This window comes from Myodes glareolus, chromosome 14 (assembly GCF_982192425.1).
Source record: "Myodes glareolus chromosome 14, mMyoGla1.1, whole genome shotgun sequence".
NCBI classification, from domain to species: Eukaryota; Metazoa; Chordata; class Mammalia; order Rodentia; family Cricetidae; genus Myodes; species Myodes glareolus.
In genome coordinates this window covers 29,266,330-29,286,722 of record NC_142039.1, presented here as the reverse complement: position 1 = coordinate 29,286,722, position 20,393 = coordinate 29,266,330, and the positions used below count along the sequence as shown (strand labels likewise).

Below are 20,393 nucleotides of genomic sequence, written 5' to 3'. Positions count from 1 at the left end.
ATGTTACTTTGTACTCTTTCTAATGCTGCATTTAGAAAACATGACTACACATGTAGCCTATGATGTCTTTCTGCTGGACTGAACAAGACAGTGATTTAAGTGTAAAATGTACTATAGTGAGCATGAAATATTGTTGCTATGTCCCAGGTTGAGCACTTTTAAGTTGTTCCAAGTTGAACACTTTTCAGTTGCTCCAGGTGCAGAGAGAGGATGCAGGTGCTTGACTCTGAATCTTTCTGAAGACACTGTGACCCTTCAGACATCTCAGAATGAAACTCCACATAGGTCACAGGAGAGTTAGGAATGGGTCGTATAAGAGGAGAAGGCACCCTTGGACCATACTTTTTGCATACTAAGCTAAAGTAAATTTATTCATGGCTTTGACCTCTAGAACTAATTTTATGTATCTGATTTTCTGTTATTTTTGTTGAAATGACTTTAAAGTATGTGAGTTAGTTTCCAGTAAACACTTTATTATAGATTCGATGTTTTCCTATAGTAAATGACTAAATTCACAGGGCTTGAGAGCCTGGATAATGTTCACAAGGTCACACAGATCGGATGTCAAGCCTGGTACTCTGACATCAACCCAAGGTAGTGTCTGAAGTATCTTCTTCATAGATACAAGCAGAACAATGCTGCTTTCACTATTTGTCCATGAACACACTGCCATCAAGTTTGAATATTCACATCTACAAGGTTCTACTTCCTCATGAGCTTAGAATTTCACAAAGTTTGAACACAGGTATTTATCCATCTTACAAAAATGGAAGCAAAGTATTAGGCAATGTTAAAGGGGGGATTTTAAAATGATTGAAGTCTGACTTGCTCTCTAAATGCTGACAGATTGCTCAGGATACAATCACTTTGGCAATGTTAGGGAAATTAAAAAAAGGAGAATGTTCTAATTAAAAAATGTTAGAAGGCACTATGCTCAAGGAAAAGGAGGAGAGTTACAGCTAAGGCCATACATGCTAGACAAAACTTGGGAGGCAATATTGGAAGAAGAAGAGCCATGAAAAAAGCTATGGCCAAGAGGAGCTTACAGGAAAAACACTATGAAGAGAGCCAGGAGAATCTAGGAAGAGAGAAGATTAAAGGGAAATGAAAGGATCACAGATGTGAAGGAAGATGAAAACGGACAGTTGTGGAAGTAAGGGGAGTCATGCCTATTTCTATAGACTGAAGATAAATTCATTAAAAAAGATTTAAAAAATGGCAGTCTTGGACCAGGGATGGCTCAGCAGGCAAAGGTACATGCTTATCAGCCTTAAAAAAAAAAAAGAGTTTGATATCCAAGACCCAAATGATGGAAAAAGAAAGAACTGATTCCCACAAATTATCCTCTGACCTCCAAAAGCATGCTGTTTCACAGTGTACTCATGCAAGTACACAGAAAGACAAATAAAAATGTAATGAAACTGAAATAAAGAAGGGGGTAAGGCGGGAGTCATTTTGGATGCATGGGTATGTTGTCAACAAATTCTCAAAGTTCAGACTCTATGACCAAATGGTCACGTGGCCATTTGTAGGAGGAGGCCCATGGGCTGTGAACACAGGGTGCCCCTCAGAGAAGCATGCTATTAAACATTCAGAGAACAGGGGGACAATACAAAGACTCCCTCTGGATGAAGACTTAAGCAGATGTAGTATATGATGAACCACCATGGCCAATGCCACAGAGGGCAATTTCAAGCTGAGAAGGACATTTATGAGAGAGTAAGGTGAGGGACGGTCAAATATATATATATTCAGAGGAACTCAAATCACACACAGACACCCTGATAACTAGAAACCAAACCTTTGAAAACTCAAAATTTTGATAATTAGTAATCCTAAACAGCTTCAGCTATACTACTTGCAGGTACTTGTACCCACCAAGAAGTCCTACATTATGGTCTGTTTATTAAGCTACAGCATAGTTTTATCTATGCTATAGATAAAAGCTAAACAACAACAACAATAAAAACAAAACTAGATCTTTACATGAAAATTTTACTTTTAGTATTTCCTTCTATGTTTAAGGAAATACTTCAGATTTCTAAGTATTACGGAGGAAGAATTTGATTTCCTAATGTGAAATTTAAACAGAAACTTTATTAAGTAGAAATGGTTTTCATTCCTTAGGAGCCTGCAACAAACACATATTTATGTGTAAATAAGTTGGTTTGTAATAAGATTAAGAATATAACTCTTTCTTTTACTCTGAAACCTCTCCAGCACAAGTTGTTATCAGTGATTTTGATCTTGGCCATTCTTATAGGTGTAAAATGGAATCTCAGAGTTGTTTGGATTTGTATTTTTCTGATGACTAAGGATGTTGAACATTTCCTTAAGTGTCTTTCAGCCATTTAGATTCCTCTGTTGAGAGTTCTCTGTTTAGGACCATACTTCATTTTTTTTTATTGAATTATTTGTTCTTTTGATGATCAATTTCTTGAATTCTTTGTATATTTTGGAGATCAGACCTCTGCCTGATGTAAGGTTAGTGAAGATCTTTTCCCACTCTGTATGTATGTATCGTTTTATGTTGTTGACTGTGTATATTGCTGGTGGGAATGCAACCTGGTACATCCCCTTTGGATGTCAGTATGGCAATTTCTCAGGAAATTAGGAAACAACCTTCCTCAATACCCAGTAACACAACTTTTGGGTATATATCCAAAGGATGCTCAACCATGCCACAAGGACATATGCTCAACTATGTTCACAGCAGCATTGTTTGTCATAGCCAGAACCTGGAAACAACCTAAATGCCCCTCAACTGAAGAATGGATAAGGAAAGTGTGGTACATTTACACAATGGAGTAATATACAACAGAAAAAAATTAACGACATCTTGAATTTTGCAAGAAAATGGATGGAGCTAGAAAACATCATTTTGAGTGAGGTAACCCAGACCCAGAAAGACAATTATCACATGTACTCACTCATACATGATTTTTAAACATAAAGCAAAGAAAACCAGCCCACAAATCACAATCCCAGAGAACCTAGACAACAATAAGGACCCTAAGAGAGACATACATAGATCTAATCTATATGAGAAGTAGAAAAAGACAAGATCTTTTCAGTAAATTGGGAGCATGGGGACCTTGGGAAAGGGTTGAAGAGGAGAGGAGGCAGGGAGGGGAGCAGAAAAAAAATGTAGAGCTCAATAAAAATCAATAAAAAATAAAATAAAAAAGAATATAACTTTCTTGTGACTGTATTAGTTCCCTACTGTAGATAACATTAACCTCTCAGTTTTGGGCAAGAAATACTGAGAAGGAAGTGAAAGCACTGAGAAGTGTGCAGTTTTGCTTTGCTCTCTGCTTCTTGACTGCTGATGCAGTGTGGTTTGCTTTCTAAAGCTCCAGATGCTGTCTTTCTTCATAATGGTGAACTGTAACCTTTGAGCAGAAATAAATCCTTTCCCCCACATATCGCTTTTGTATTTTACCATAGAAACAGGAAAAAAGAAGTCTTTGAGAGTACATAAAGAAGGTGACCTTCCAGAAAAAAGTTCAGACTATTAAAGTAAGCAGTTAGGAAATATGAGTTCTGGAGCTCTGGAGCCTACCCGACAATTGAGCAATGTGTATAGCAGGTGGTCTGGGGTGGTCTGCGCTCTCCACTGTAAGACCTCTGACAGGAACAGGAACTGGAAAGACACAAGGATGTTAGAGTCATGCCACTGGAGTCTGGGTTAGGCAATATGAATATTTAAGTAAAAATGAGTATATTCTTTCCTACACAAAGGCATAAGGACACAGTCACATTTAAGAAAAAGTCAAGCAAATATATCAATAACAGAATGAGCAAATACTTGGCTTTTCCCCTGCAGTTATTTAGAATTCAATGCAACTGACTCAGACTGACCACATCAAGGACTGCTATTGTACCCTTGGTTAGGCAAGTTTTCTACAAGTCAGCACAAGGAAGAGGAGAGCTATCTCCTTATAGATAAGATCAGCCAGAAGATGCAATGTTGATTTCTGTGATGTTTAGGGAAGGAATATATAATCTAGCTTACTTAAAAAATTTCTATTAAATATGTGATTATAGAATGCCAATTCTCTGGTGTTATTAAATTGCAATGCAAATTACATAGATTACTAAATGCATCTTATTGATTTAGCCTGAAATAAAAAAGACAGCTCATTTCACATGAAGATATAGAAAATTTCCATATAACACCCTAACACCTTCAATTAATAGAAATGTACTACATGAGGACAGTATGATAGTCAAGTTCTTTTTTTAAATTTTTTAAATTTATTATGTATATAATATTCTGTCTGCGTGTATGCCTGCAGGCCAGAAGAGGGCACCAGACCTCATTACAGATGGTTGTGAGCCACCATGTGGTTGAACTCAGGACCTTTGGTAGAGCAGGCAATGCTCTTAACGGCTGAGCCATCTCTTCAGCCCCTCAAGTTCTTTTTAATGAACAAATTGCTGTATGTTATTACACTGGCAGTATTTCAATAATTTTGTCACATTCATAATAGGCCATACTAAATGGGTCTACCTTGGGCTGTGAGAATCAGAGAGTCCTAAGCATTGTCAGAAATGAAGTGTTACAATAGGACCCAGAAACACATAGGCAAGTTATGTGCTTTGCTGTGTGAGTGGGGAGGTGCTAGATATTTGTTCTTTAAGATGCATTAAGAAGATTAACTGTTAAACCTCAAAAGACAAAAACTGTGCACCAAGGCCACTGTGAAAGCAGTGTGGGTTTCACATCAGGGCTGGTGGGGGGATACTTAGAAACAAGTGAAGATCAAAGGTTTCCTAACATTTGCCTCAATCCTGCCCATGTTAATGATATCACTTCTTCATTTCTGTGCCATGATGAAATTTCCTAAAGCCTCATGTACCCCCGTAACATTCTCTCCTACAAAACTATTAATCTCCACTGTGAAGTGGGTTAGCATCATCAAAGATGTGAAATCAGTAATAGATATGGCACTGACATTGTGAGGACTTGGGACAATCACTCTGTGATTCTACAAATAGTTAACACAGCTCTAGAGTCAAGGGAATAATGTGAGCTCTGACCTCGGTTCTCACCTTCCGGGCCTGGTCATTGTCCTCTATCTGACCCAGGTCTCTGCCGCTAGCCTGAGCAATCCTCTTTCCAGACACCAGGTTTCCCACCATCACAGAGGCGGGGCCAATTTCTGGGGAAAAAGAGAATAACCTTAAAGACATAAGTGAAATTCTTTTTAACAGGACTCTTAGTCAATTAATGAAGAATGAACCTTGGGAAAACACTTTGGAAGACACAGCTTCAAATCACTCTTATTATAAGATAGCAAAGAAATCATTGATGTGTCTGTGATGGTCAAAATGAACAAACCTGAATGAGGTTACACAGGAATAATGTTTTCAACATAGAGAACCTGTTAGCCCTCTGTGACTGATGCTTCTACTGTATAGCATTAAGCCAACAGGTGATGATATACATTCAGATGTGAGTGTAAAAATGGTACAGAAGATAAATACAGGATATAAAATCAGGAAAGACTTCCGTATTATACCTCTTCTTGTTTTCTGATTTAGAGAGGGTTGACACATTTACCTCCTGGGATAAGTGAAGGGATATGATAGAGAATCACTTATTTATAGATTTTACAATGAGGTTTACAATTTTCCATCAGGCCTACAATGAGATGTAGAAGAGTGAACCCCAGAAGCCACTATAAAATGAAAGCTTTTTTTTTTCACTCCACTGATACAAACTCAATGAACATTCTTAGTTTAGGACAGTAGTTTGAAAGAGAAACATCAGACATGTTTCTGATAGTTTCACTTTTTCAATTATAAAAAAGGAAATTTCTTTTAAAAATATTTTTCGCAAATTTTTTTATTACATTTATTAACTTGTGCATGTGCACACACTCATGCCATGGTATGTGTGTAGAGGTTAGAGGACAACTTGCTATAGTCAGTTCTCTCCTTTCATCATGTGGGTTCTGAAATTGAAATCAGGTTCAGGACTGGCATCTAGTATTTTATTCACTGAGCCATTTCTTAACTGCAGATATTAAAATTTTTGACTGTTAGAAACCCTAACATGCTAATTACTCAAATTTTTCATTAAATGTGTACATACAAACCAAGGAATACATACTTAAAGGGAAAGGTTAGACATTCTAGATCCCCCATCTGCCGTGTGTGATTGAAATGGGGGAGGTATTGAGGAGAAGAGAAAAAAGATATTTAAAGAAGAATTACAGTATAAAGACTGAGAAGAGGGATTGGTGGGTAAAGGGCTTGCTCTGCAAGTGTGATGAGTGGAGTTCAAATCCCCAGAACTCATAAAAAACTAGGTGGGTATGGAGGCCTACCTGTAATTTCAGTGCACATGAAGCAGATAAAGGGGCAGAGACAGCATTGAACAAGTTGGCTGGACACATTAGCTGAATCAACAAGCTCTGGATTCAGCAAGAGCCACTGTCTCAGCATATAGAGAATGATTGAAGACATGTTACATCAAACCTTGAGCTTTCACATACATACACATACAAGTGTACCCACACATGTGAATGTGCATACAAAGCACACTACAGACAAACAACAACAACAACAAAATGCAGCATAAAGTAACAAAGGTGGTATAATCAATTTGCATTTTATTTCTGGTTTGGTGAAATTTAAGGTGGCGACTGAAAAGTCAAATTGCTACTTAAATGCATGGTGGTTAAGTTCTTTTTATCAGTCAAGATACATGCATTATTTATTTTACATAAAGAGCTGAGAGTGTCTTGCTGCTCACCCAGGAGATTACAGGACATATAATATAAAATGATGAGATTTATGTCAATGGATATAGTGGCAAAGAACAAAGCATAGGATGGGCCAGTTACCATGACAACCACAATGACCATTTTTCTGCTTTCCCCTTGAAAACCTTTAGGAATGCTGACTTAGATCACAAGGCACACCAGTACCTTTAGCTTATCCTTTAGCTGACTGTCCAAGTTGAGTACAGGGCCACTCAACCTTCTCTACAGATATGCAGTGGTCCATGCTGAATTTAGTTTGCCAGAAAATACTCAGTTTGTCATAGCTGCTGGGGAGAAGGTGGGGTGCATTAAGGTAGATTGAAATTGAGAGGAGATGAGTCTGTGATGGACTTTGAGGGTTCGAACTGCTAATGCCATTGGTATGAGATTAGATTGTCTCAAATACTCAACTTAAGCATTTACCTGTTTTCCCATATGGTAACTGTAGGCAGACTAAATTTCTTTTCTTGGTTCTTACTGAAGCACTATAAAGGGGAAATCTTTTTTCATATTTAACAAAACAAAACTCAAATCTGGAATGGAAATGTTCTGTTTGCTGGATGAATGGAATGATGGTAATGGAAAAGTTCATTCGTGAACTGCTTTATGGAAGAACATTAATCTCTCTTGGAGTTGAATCCTCACTCATAAGCCATTTGTTTTCGACCTTACCTATTTGTTAATGATGGATCTTAATGTTCTCTCCTTGGTGACTGAGAACTGGTAAGATGTTCTCTCTAAAAGTAACTTGAAACCTTGCTTATCTAGTTTAAAGGTGACTCTATCATGAATTTGAAAATTCAAGCTAGGAAAGTGAATAGTATTATGAGGAGCTGTAGGGTCTCCATGATGCTTTACTTTGGGTCCCTTTGATATCTGTGAACTCTTTCCTCACTGAGACTTGCCTTGGCTTGCATTCTCCCAAGGTGGAGTCTGGGACCTTATGCCACTTTCTCCTCACATACAATTATGCACTTGGTTTCCCAAATGGTACTTAGAGACTTCAACTTTTGTTGCTGCATTTTTATAAAATCTATTAGCGGGAGGTCATGATAGTTCTCCATGTTGAAGTGAGGTGGGTATACATGAAAAGTTCTTATGGTGAATTGCTGTCTTATAGTCTGAAAGTATCACATTGTGATACACCCCAAAAAGTGTGTACTTGAGATTCATGAGTACTTTCTTATGTTTCCATTTAGATTGTGTATTTGCAGGCTAGCAGAAATATCACCAGTGTTCTTGAATTCTGACCAACAATGCTTGACCAGTTGACACAAAGACATTGTAAATCTCTTATCTGAGACATTGGCAAAAAACAAATTCGGAAAGAGAAGCAATGTCTTTCCCTTCTTGTGCTGGATCCTCTGCATGGGTTTCCTCAGTGTTCTTTGGCTATTCTGATGAAACATCCTGAGGCAAGTTGCAGCTGTGGACTTGTGTTCACTCTGCTAACTATTGTAGAATTGTTGCCAGTTTCTACAATGACTTAAGGTCTTTCAACACTTCTGTTCTCAGGTTTTTAATAACATTACACACGTTTATTAACCAAATAAATAACCTGCCCACAGGAAAAAAAACCCAATTTTGTTGTCTATGAATCTGTATTTTAAGGGTTCCATTTGCAGCTCATAGCAAAATCTTTAACTTTGGTTACAGTCAATGCTTGTTTTGGTTGCCAATAGCATACCAGTTCAGTATAATTTGAAATATTTCTTCAAAAGGGTCCTTTGGAATCATCTACTTTAATTTCCTCATCATTTTTTAGAGAAAACGAGGTCTCAAGGCAATATCTTCTAAGGCCATCATCAGCAAATCTACAGAGTCATATACAAGTGAGTCATAGTGCCTCAGTTTAGATGCTATTCAGTATTTGTTGAAAGGATGGGGAGTAAGGGAGGATAGAAAGAGGGTAAAAAAAGAAAAGGAAAAATGAAAAGACACAAGACACTGCTTAGTATTTGTAAAGCCCTGAGTTATATTTACAGAATGAAAGAAGAAGAAAAGAAAAATGTGCACATATATAATTTCTCACATATATGTGAGTTAATGATCACATACAGCTTTATTGAGTAGGTGCAGTAGTAAAATATTAATTAAAACAACCACTTTCCTCTATTCCTATTGAAAGCATCTTTCATTGGGTGTCCTGACTTTGGCTCCAGCCTCAGGCCGAGGTCTTTTCCTAGGGGCTGATTTTTCCCAACTTCTTAAAATTGAAAAGGTGAGAGCAGTCATTATGAAATTATGTCATTTACTTGTAAATGATTCTCTATATAAAAAATAACTATCCTGAGGCTTCACGAGGTACTGAACTGGCAGGCTTTGCTGTCGAAACTACTGCTAATAACATCACTAGGGCCAGACTTTCTACTACTAAAGCTATCAAATGATAGAAAAGATGGTCTAATTACCTTAAATTTGATACTGAAGACTTGTTGGTGAGTACTGACAGAAGCATGAAACTTTAGTACTATAGATACCAACTTGCCTACAAAGAGCAAGCACTACATCATTTCCAATAATACTTTTATGGTTTTAGACAGTATGGGATAATAGAGGCTGTTTCCCAGTGTGCCCTATTTTCTTGAGGATTGCCTATTAAAGCATTGCTTATATGTATACAATTTAAAGAAGTGGATAATTTTGTCAGCTACAACTCTACATTTACTATAGAAATTATATAGAGCAAGGACAATGAGAAAATAAACATATATTCAAGGAGAAAAGGAATAGAGGATATCTAGAACCTAAGGAAAAATAGAGATAAAAAATTCAGGTATGAGGATGCACATCTGTAATCCTGGCACTTGGGAGACAGAGACAGAAAAATTCTAAATTTAAGGTCAGACTTGGCTACATACCAAGACTCTGTCTAAGAAAGAGATAGGATAGAAGTGGGGAGCAAGAGAGAGAAGAGAGGGAAAAAGCAATGAAATTACATAGCAACAAGAAAAGTTAGTCCAATGTATCTCAATAGCCCAATAAATAAACCGAAAAAAAAACCCAACCCACTTCCTATGCTCTTTGGTATACTTAAAGATAAGGTCACACGATTCAGCTGCATAAATTCCACATTGCCTACCACACAAAACATTCCAAGTTGTAGAGACAATAAAAACAAGAGTTTGCAATTTGAAGGCATGGATTCAAATCTTCAGCCAGTTATATGCTTGGCCAATCATTTTTCTCCTCCAAGCTTTATATTCTTGATCTTTGAATTTGAGGTTACCCACCTGCCTCATTGATAGACCTTATGTCCTGGAGATGTGCTGGTAGTCTGCAGACCTCAAGACCTGGTCACCTTTGAAGAGCACCCAGGATGAGATCTTCAGAAATAGATTGCACATTTATTACCAAGGGTACTGTATTCAGGCACTAGCTGAGGTAATAAAAAATCATCTACCTTTAGGATGACTTGCTAAAGACTTCTGCCCAACAGTACCATTCTTTAAAAGGTGGCAGTAAAAGATCCCAAACTAGGCTTAAGAAATAGTGGGGTAGAAGGTGGGTAATGTCCAGAAACAGAATATGACACCTGGGCTTTGATTCTGAGTTGGGAACATCGTAGTTATGTAATGTTAGGTAAAACCTGATCTCTCAGTGGCTCATGTTCTTCATCTGTACAGTGAAGAGCAGCCTTTTCATGGGATCCCACGAGAGCCAACAGATTAGCACACAGAGACTGCGATGAGGGTACGGTACATGCCATATCATGTTCGTCTAGCTTTAGTTTTATCTAAACAGGAGAGTTCCTGTTTCCTAATTTACTACATTCTGACAACAAATTCACTGACAAGTATATGAGATTTAGTAGTATGTGACTGATTTATTAGCTATGAGAAGCAAGCCAGATAAAAGATAATGTGTTCCTAATTTGTCAGACAATGAGACAACAATCTCGGTCACAAATAAATAGAATTCCTCATGTTTTAAAGTGTTATTACATAGCCTACCACTTTCATTCCTAAATGAGCCACATAAAACCTGCAAGGGTGAATTACCCAGAATCTGCACACAAGGACCATACCTAAGAGGTGCATGTCTATTCTAGGGCTACCAACAGGTGACTGAACATTACCAATCCCAGTGGAAGTGATATCCAATAAGAAGGGTACACACCTCTTCTACCCATATACTCTGTAGAGACTACGTGAGGTGATTGCACTACTTCATAAGAGCTGCTACACTCTATCCATCTGGGTGCAAACAAAATCTTGTGAGAACGTACTGCCTGGGAGTGCAGATCAGGTGGAGAACATGAGTACAGAGATTACCAGTATTCATAAATGGAGCTCCTCCCATGCCTGCTATTGACAGACACAGCCTACAGAATCCACTCAAGGCTATATCACAACATGAAGGGTTACTGGACATACCTGGCTGCTTCTGTCGTGGTTTAGGTAAATTTGTGACACAGGTGTGTGGGCACATCAGGACATTACAGGGGTGGAGAGAGCCCTCTAGGAAAAGCTGCTTTGTTTCTGACAAATGGATGCCACCAAGTGGAGTTTTGGGAAGGGTATTTGCTGGTACCAGGGCCAGGCAATAAACTCCAACTTGATGTATACTGTCAATTGCCTGAAAAATAAGAAAGACAGTCATATTAAAATAGGTTTTAGGGGCTATAAAGATGGATCAGCAGTTAAGATCACTGACTGTTCTTCCAGAGGACCTGGGTTCAATTCCCAGAACCCACATGGCAGCTCACAACTGTCTGTAACTCCTATTCCAGGGAACCTGACACCGTCATATAGACATACATGCAGGCAAAACACCAATGCACATGAAATAAAATAAGTAAACAATTTTTTAAAAGTAAAATAGGATCTATAAACAGAAACAGTACATAGTGTATTACTTAGAATTTTTGTTTGTGTATACATGTGTGAGGAGGCCAGAGGACAACCTCTGGGGTTGTTTTTTAAGTGTTGCCTACTATTATTTACCTTTTTGAAGAAAGTATTTGTTTCGGGGTCAGAATTTGCCCATTAGACTAGGCTAGCTGGACAGTGAGCCCCAAGGATCTGCCTCTTTCTGCTTTTCCATCACAAGAACACACCACTGTGCCTATCTTTTTTCCATGGCATCTGGGGACTGAACTCAGGTCCTTATGCATGCACAGCAAGTACTTGACCCACTGAACTACAATCTCCTATCCTCCTAGCCTCTTAATTTTGAGGGTTGTTTGTCTGTTTTTGGTTTTGCTTTTTTTTTTTTTTGGAGACACAGACACAGACTATAGCCCAGGCAGATCTTTAGCTAGTGGCAATTCTCTTGCATCAGTCTCTGAAATGCTGAATTACAAGAATAAGTCACTATAACTAGCCTTTGTAAATAAATGCATGCACAAAAACCTTGTCTATACCCACAAAGGAAAAATTAGTTACAAAAGAAAACTTCATTTTCTCCAATGGAGCCTTACTTGGTATATAAACTACATTTTGGCCAGCAGTAGATAGCCAATACAAAATGAACTCAATGATATTTTTGAAGATTTTTTTTTTCTCATAATGCTTTGCTGGGCATTTCTTAAAACCACAAAGGTCTTTTGTTTATATATTATGCTTTCTAATTTTGTGTTTTTATGGGATTTCAGTGTGTGTGAGTGTATGTACCTCTGTGTCTGTATGTATTTCTTATGCTTTTCCTTTGGACTTTTTTTTCTGTTCACTTTTGTGTTCTCTCTCTCTCTCTCTCTCTCTCTCTCTCTCTCTCTCTCTGTGTGTGTGTGTGTGTGTGTGTGTGTGTGTGTGTGTGTGTGTGTGTGTAGGTTTAGTTCCCATTTGTTTCCCAGTGAGAGTAAAAAAGGATGTGGTTTTGAATGCATAGGGAGTTAGGGAGGATCTGGGAAGAACTGTGGGAGGGAAAATGATCAGAATATATTGTATGAAAAAAAAACTGTTTTAGAAAAAAATTAAGATTATAAAAATCCCAGACTATTATACACAATATATATTATAAAAGCATATATCATATGGACAATGCTCTGGGTATACAAAAGTCAAACAAAGAGATATGCTGCGGGAGCTCCTTCCGCTCCTTCAGCCAATCGCCGCTGAGATACTAGTCTATTGGGGCGTGGTCTCTCTCTCTTTAAAAAAGCAGTGGCTGTCCTCCACTCGCTCTCTGGCTTCTGGCTCCGCTTCTGGCTCCTAGACTCCCTTCCTGTTTGCACAGAGGGGCTGTTGTCTGGGACGGTAATCTGTAAGTTTTTTCCCCTTTGAATAAATAACCATTCTATTAATCATAACTCAAAACTGGTGTGGGATTTTTTGTGACTTACGCCTTCAGAGATGATCTTCTCACTACAATAAAAAGGTTGCGTAATTCCACATGGGGCTATTGGAAAACCAGAAATAATTAAAAAGAAGGGTTTGGAAAAAAGAGCATATAGTCTCATGATTGTAACAACACATGTAATGTCCGTCAACAAAAGTACTAAGAAGTAGTTCTGCAGCTCCTGACTTCTGCCCTTGATATGTTCAGTTTGTTTCTGGACACTGTATAGAATTTCCTATCAGACAGTTTAAGCAATAGAATATAGACATATGGTCAAAAGAATGGGTGACCAAGGTTGAGCTACAAATCCTACAGTGAATGTGAAAATCAGGAGAAAAGCTTTAAGAGACAGCCATACTACCTGGAGTACTCTGCTCATCCACTGAAAACTGTCTTCCTCTGTGGAATCCGGTCTCTGCTCAGCCACAATCACTATCCTTTCATCATGAAGGACAGTCACCGAGAACACAGCTATCCTGCAGAAACAGAGGGAACCTGTGGTGAGCAGAGGAGAGAGACTTGCTTCCAAGGACTCAAGGACTCCTGCAGCAGTAAGGACTTCATAATCAAGATTATATTACACAAATCTCAGGATTCCATCACAGATGAAGATTAGTCCCAGACTCCCACACGAGCTAATGTGAGAAAAGCATGTGTGTGTGTGTGTGTGTGTGTGTGCGTGTGTGTGTTATTGTGGGAGTGTAACAATGCACACCTAACACCAGGAGGCTGTTTGCCATCTCTTTAAGGTTTGAGGATGAGGTTACAGGTGTATCTAATATGCAGCCAAAAATAAACTACAAATAGAGCCCAACAGAAAATAGTAAACAAACTTACAATCTTATGACTTTTTTTGGTGTAATTTTTTAGCAGGATGTAATTCAGCTGTGTAGTTGCCTAAAGGCTGGCTATCACGAAGAATGAATTTACATATGATCAATGGAATGTCCAGTATTTGGAGAACTGTATCAATCTTTCTTGAGTTTGGATCTGTAAAGTAGTCCGTTCTCTAACAGGAGAAAGTTTGTTTTCAACTAATAGTTCTTTGCACAAATCTTCCCTCTTTGTATGGTCAGCAAACAATTGAAGCCACTGAAGGCTTCTATAACACACACCCCTTTTACAAATAGCTTCTTCTTGTGGAATATTTGTTCACACTGTAAAAACGTATCTCTGCCTAAGGTACCTTCTCTCTCTCTCTCTCTCTCTCTCTCTCTCTCTCTCTCTCTCTCAAGAGAGAGTCAAAAAGAAGCTATGTAGTCGCCAGCAGGAGACAGATGCACTGGAACCTTGCCAGTAAGCTATAGCCATGTGGTGATATACAGATTAATAGAAATGGATTAATTTAAGATATAAGAGTTAACCAGAATACACTTAAGCTATTGGCCAAACAGTATTGCAAACAAACAAACAAAAAATGCACAGTTTTAAAATGGCGGCTTCCTGGTTCATGCTGCCAGCACAAACTCTGGCTCTTTCAGGAGGCCAAGCACTTCAATGGCGTTTGTGGGCAGCGATCTGCAAGTTATTTGATGGCAGTCTGGACAAACTGGTTACAGCATTGAGGTGGTAAGTGTAGCTCCCACACAGCAGTCTCAGAGGCAGTGAATGGACCTCCACCATTTTGGACTGGGTGGAGTCAAAAGGCAAAGAAGCCTTAGTCCTAAGTCATACTGCTTTGCATTTTAAAAGTGTCCTAGTCAAAAAATAATTATACATATGCATGTTAGTAAAGACAAATCCAGATAGAAAAGACCTCTAAATGGGTCACAGTGTTGAATAAATGTACGTAGGCTTGAGAGAGAGAGAGAAAAAATAGAGGCAGTTATAAAAAAGAAGTAAATAGTTTTAAAATTCTTTATAGAGACAGGGTACAGTCAGTCATAGCTTAAAGGGGTAAAAAAAATGCCACGTAAAGATGGAATATACACAGAGAGTCTGGATTATGTTCATTATTGTGTTTTCTTTGAATTTTTGGCTGAGAATGAGATAAGTACAGAGAGATGTTTCATTGTATGGGCTGCTAAAAGAAACCAGCTTATATATTTTAAAGGTATCCTGACTTCAAAATTTGGTTCTAAGGATTTGTTGCTTTGGAAAAGAGGTTCGGTTTTTGTTTCTACAGTGGATAAGAACCTGTGGATTCCTTCCAGAGTAATGCAATTTGATGGACCAAGACTTCACAAAAGGTCACCATAAACATCCCCCAAAATTACTTTGCCCAACAAAAAGCAGCAAGCAGTTTGGAGAGAAGTATGCCCAAATTTCCTCAATGATTGTTTATAAATGTTTATTTATATTTACAGGAATATGATATAGAGATTTGCATTGGTATGGATTTTGGTTTATTGATACAAATTTAAGGTCAATTTTGTTATATGTATATTTCCGCTCATGATTAAGGTATTGTGTTTGTGCAGCTCATTTAAAAATATAATTAATAAATTCAGGTTAATAAATAATCATCCATAATAGTCAAGCTTGTAGTCATGTTAGTTAGGTTTTCTAGATGCACAGAGATAAATTTCATATTGATGGTTATTCTTCAAGTCTTTCAAAACCTACAAAATATGGCATTTAAAATGCTTTGAGACTTAGACTTTTCTCAGCATTGAGACATGTCTGCTTCTGGTAGCACCAATTACTTCAAGAGGAAGATGGGCATCAAAGAGGCTCCTTATGGAGTTTCTTAGTCATTTGGGCAAGAGGTTGCTCTTGCCTGGACTGCTTAATGTTATGGTGTATGGACTAAACATGCAGGATCCACAGAAAAATGACTGCTGAACTTGCCTAAAGGTGAGAAGGTCCTTTGGGGATCCTGCTTCATGAAAGAGTATGCCAGAAACTTTGCAGGACACAGAAGAAAGTGTCTGACAATTGTCAATATAGATGGAACTGTCTTTGACATTTACTGCTTCATGGAAAAGTCTGTTGGATACTATAGGCCTATAGGCTGAGGATGGATGCTCCTCCAAGATTACAGAAGAACCTTGGGTGACTGTCCAGGCAGTGAGATGTCTCTGTCAATTCTAGAGTTTTGGAAGTTACTTACAATGAACTTCCTTTTAACTTAGGTAATATTATATCCTTCTGGGGTCTGTGATGAAGTTTAAGAATAGATAGTTATAATTATAATTTTCCTTAGTTATGGTAAAAGATAAAGTAGATAGAAATGTTGTAACTGTAATTCTTGCTTGATACCTCTTTTGTTAAATATAATCTTGCTATGTTAAAGTTAAAACCTTAATTTTTATTTAGACAGAAAAGGGGAAGTGATGTCAGAGGTGATATATGCTGTGAATATGTCTTGTTGCAGTTGGTTAATAAAGAAGCTGCTTTCAGCCAATGGACTAACAGAAGATAGCCAGGCTGGAAGAGATATATATAGAGAGAGCATAGGCGAAGTCAAAAAGAAGCCATGTTACTGACTCCAAATGCTTAAATTTGATATAAAAGAAAACTGAGGGCAAATAAATCTAAGAAAAGTTTGAAACTTTTAAGCCCCATTCAGCTGTGCTGGCTTAGTCTTTTGTGAATTTGACATAAGCTAGAGTCATCAGAGAGGGAGACTCAGTTGAGAAAATGCTTTAGGCTGGAGAGATGGCTCAGGGGTTAAAAGCACTGACTGCTCTTCCAGAGGACCCGGGTTCAATTCCCAGCACCCACATGGCAGCTCATAACTGTCTGAAAATGCAGTTCCATAAGATCTGACACCTTCACACCAATGCACATAAAATAAAGTTAAATCATTTAAAAAAAAAAGAAAATGCTTCTATAAGATCAGTTTGCAGATAAACCTGTAGGGCATTTTCTAAATTAGCGACTGATATGGGAGGGGCCACCACTGGGCTAGTAGTCTTCAATTCTATTTTTTTTAAAAAAAGCATTTTGCACAAGTCATAAGAAATAAATCAGGTGGAAGGCCCCTGCTCCACCACAGGCCATGCCCACCACCCCAACTCCAGGTAAGCATCCCCCACATCCCTCTCACTCCCTCAGTACCTGCCCAACCTACCCTTATTACCATATATCTACCCACAGGCCCAGCAGAAACCCCTTCTCCAACAGAGGCCATGCCACTGCCAGAACCCGAGCCCCCAACTCAGTGGAAACCTGAAACCCTGCTCAACCTGAGATCACCCTGGCCATCAGAAGTCCAGTCCCCAACTTGGTGGAAACCCAAAACCCCCTGCTAAACCAGAGGCCACTTGACCATGAGAAGTCCAACCCCCAACTTGGATGAAGTGCCTCTACTCAACCACAGGCCATCCAGGCCAGAGAAGAAACAGAAACCAAGGAATGAAACACCCATTTGCAAAGACAAACTCAGAAATCAGCACCTACACCTGCTATCACCCAAAAATCTGGATGCCTAGACACCAGTGTAAAAACACAACCAACAATAGCCAGGGCCCAGCTATCCTAGAACAGTAGGCCCTGAATATTCTGAAACAGCTGAAGCATAAGAAAATGACCTTAAAACCAACTTTATGAAGATGATAGAAGTTTTTAAAGAGAAAATGAATAAATCCTTAAAAGAGAGTCAAGGAAAACCAAAGAGTTGAAGGAAACAAAACTGTTCAAGACTTGAAAAATGGAACTAGAAGCAATAAAAATAGAAACTGAGGGAATCCTGGAGAAGGAAAATGCAGGGAAACAAACAGGAACTACAGAAACAAGCATCACCAACAGAATCCCCAGGAGATGAAAGAGATAATCTCAGGCACAGAAGATAAGATCAAAGAAATTGATACACTGGTCAAAGAATATATTGAATTTAAAAAATTATCCCAGACTGATCACATACTCAGTCACAAAGCAAGTCTCAACAACAACAATAACAACAACAACAAATCAAAATAACCTCCTGCATCCTAACCGACTAGTATGGATTAAAGCTGGATTTCAAAAACAACAGAAAACCTACAAACTTGTGGAAACAAAACAACTATCTACTGGGTCAAGGCAGAAATAAGAAGAAATTAAGAACTTCTAGGAATTCAATGAAAATGAATGCATACTGTATCAAAACCTTTGGGGCACAATGAAAGCTGTGTTAAGAGGAATCAAAGATTAGACATAAATACACACATACTTTTGATAAAAAAGCCAGAAATATACAAAAGATAAAGGAAAACATCTTCAACAAATGGCACTGGTTAAACTAGATATCTGCATGTAGAAAATGCAAACAGATCTATATCTATCACCCTATACAAAACTCAAGTACAAGTGGATCAAATACCTCAACATAAATCAGATACACTGAACCTGATTGAAGACAAAATGGGGCACAGCCTTGAACAAATTGACACAGGAGACAGTTTCCCGAAAAGAACACCAATAATGCAGGCACTAAGATCAACAATTAATAAATAAATGGGATCTCACAAAACTAAAAAGCTTCTGTAAGGCAAAGAACACCATATAGAACAAAATCACAGTCTACAGAATGAGAAAAAGGTTTTCACCACTCCACATCCAACAGAGGGCTAATACCCAAAGTATGTAAAGAGCTCAATAAATGAGATATAAATAAATCAAAAACTCCAAATAAAAAATGGGGTACACATCTAAACAGAGAATTCTCAACAGAGGACTCTCAAATGACTGAGAAACACATAAAGAAATATTCAACATATTTAACCATCAGGGAAATGCAAATTAAAATGACTTGGAGATTTTATCTTACACCTGTCAGAATGGCTAAGATCAAAAACACAAGTGACAGTTTATGCTGAAGAGGATGTGGCGCAAGGAGAGCATTCCTTCATTGCTGGAAAGAGTGAAAATTTATACAGCTATTATGGAAATCAATATGGTGGTTCCTCAGAAAATTGGAAACTGAGCTACCTCAAGACACAGCTATACCACTCTTGGACATATAACCAAAGGATACTCCAGTCTATCTCTATGACACCTGATCAATTATGTTCATAGTGGCTTTATTCATAATAGCCAGAAACTGTAATCAACCTAGATGCTCCTCAAACAAAGAATGGATAAAGAAAAAATATATTTAAACAATGGAGTATTACTCATCTGCTTCAAAAAATGACATCAGGAAATTTGAAGGCAAATGGATGGAACTAGAAAAAGTTATCCTGAGTGAGGAAACCTAGGCCCAGAAAGACAAACATGGTATGTACTCACCTACAAGTGGATATTAGCAATGAAGTAAAGGATAACCATGCTACAATCCATAGACCCAGAGAGACTAGGTAACAAGAAGGATTCAAGGGAGGGATGCATGCATCTCCCTGGGAAGAGGAAACAGACGAGCTTTTTCAAGTAGATTTGGGGTGGGTGAGAATGGGAATAGGAGGGATAAGACAGGGTATGGTGGGGGGGAATGAGTAATTGGAGAGAGGGCTGGCATTTGTGGGGGGGGGTAGCATATGAGGAAATGTGGAAACCCAGTGCAGTGGAAACTCCCTGGAATCTTTGAGAATGACCCTAGTGAAGAATCTTAGCAATGGGTGCTACGAAGCCTGAACTAGCCATCTACAATCAGGCAAGGCTTCCATCAGTGAGAATAGGATACCATCCTAGTCATAAAACCTTCAACCTATGATGTGTCCTGCCTCCAAGATGTGCTGGGGTAATGGGTAGTGAAAAACTTGTGGGAATGCCCAAGCAATGCCTGAGAAACTTGAGGCCCACACCACAAGAGAAAGCCCATGTCTGACACTGTCTGGATGATCAGGAACCAGAGATTGAACAACCTAGAGACCCAGGATAGAACCAAATATGACTGGGGAAAAAAACTGATGATATCATAACTAATGCTATTCTGCTATACTTACTGATTGGTGCCTACCCCAATAGTCATTAGAAAAGCATCATCCCGCAACTGATGGGAGCAGATGCAGAGACCCACAGTCAAACACTAGGCAGAGTCAAGGGGACCCTGCAGAAGGGGTTGGGGTGAGGATTGCAAGAGTCAGAAAAACCAAGGATATCATGAGAACATGGCCTACAGAATCAACTAAGCAGGGCTCATAGGTGTGCACGGAGACTGAAGCAATAATAATGGACCCTGGAGGGATCTTATCTAGGTCCTCTGCTTATGGATGTGTAGCTTGGTGTTCTTGTGGGACTCCTAACAATAGGAGTGGAGGATGTCTCTGATTCTTTTCTCTCTCTTGGGAACCTTCCTTCCTACGGCGCTGTTTTGTCCAGCCTCGATTTGAGGGTTTGTGCCTAGTCTTACTGTGACTTTTTATTCCGTATTTGGTTGATATCCTTGGGAGTTTTTTTCTAGAGAAACGGAGGAGTAGATATGGGGGAGAGGGCAGGTGATGGGGGACAAGATTGGGAAGAGTGGAAGGAAACTGCTGT

General features: G+C 38.6%; 1 protein-coding gene across 4 annotated transcripts in view; it reads right to left on the bottom strand.

Moving 5' to 3' along the window:
* Positions 1–20,393, bottom strand: part of Dip2c (DIP2 acetate--CoA ligase C (putative)) — a 378,666-nt gene that overhangs the window by 56,829 nt on the left and 301,444 nt on the right. For 2 of the 4 annotated variants that reach the window (XM_085699206.2, XM_085699208.2), the window contains 4 exons: positions 13,414–13,528; positions 11,150–11,351; positions 5,044–5,165; positions 3,563–3,643 (listed from right to left, as the gene is read on the bottom strand). In XM_085699206.2, coding sequence (XP_085555332.2) covers positions 3,563–3,643; positions 5,044–5,165; positions 11,150–11,351; positions 13,414–13,528 — 520 coding nt within the window. The remainder of the gene's footprint in view (positions 1–3,562; positions 3,644–5,043; positions 5,166–11,149; positions 11,352–13,413; positions 13,529–20,393) is intronic. The other 2 variants (XM_085699207.2, XM_085699209.2) reach the window with 1 other exon arrangement.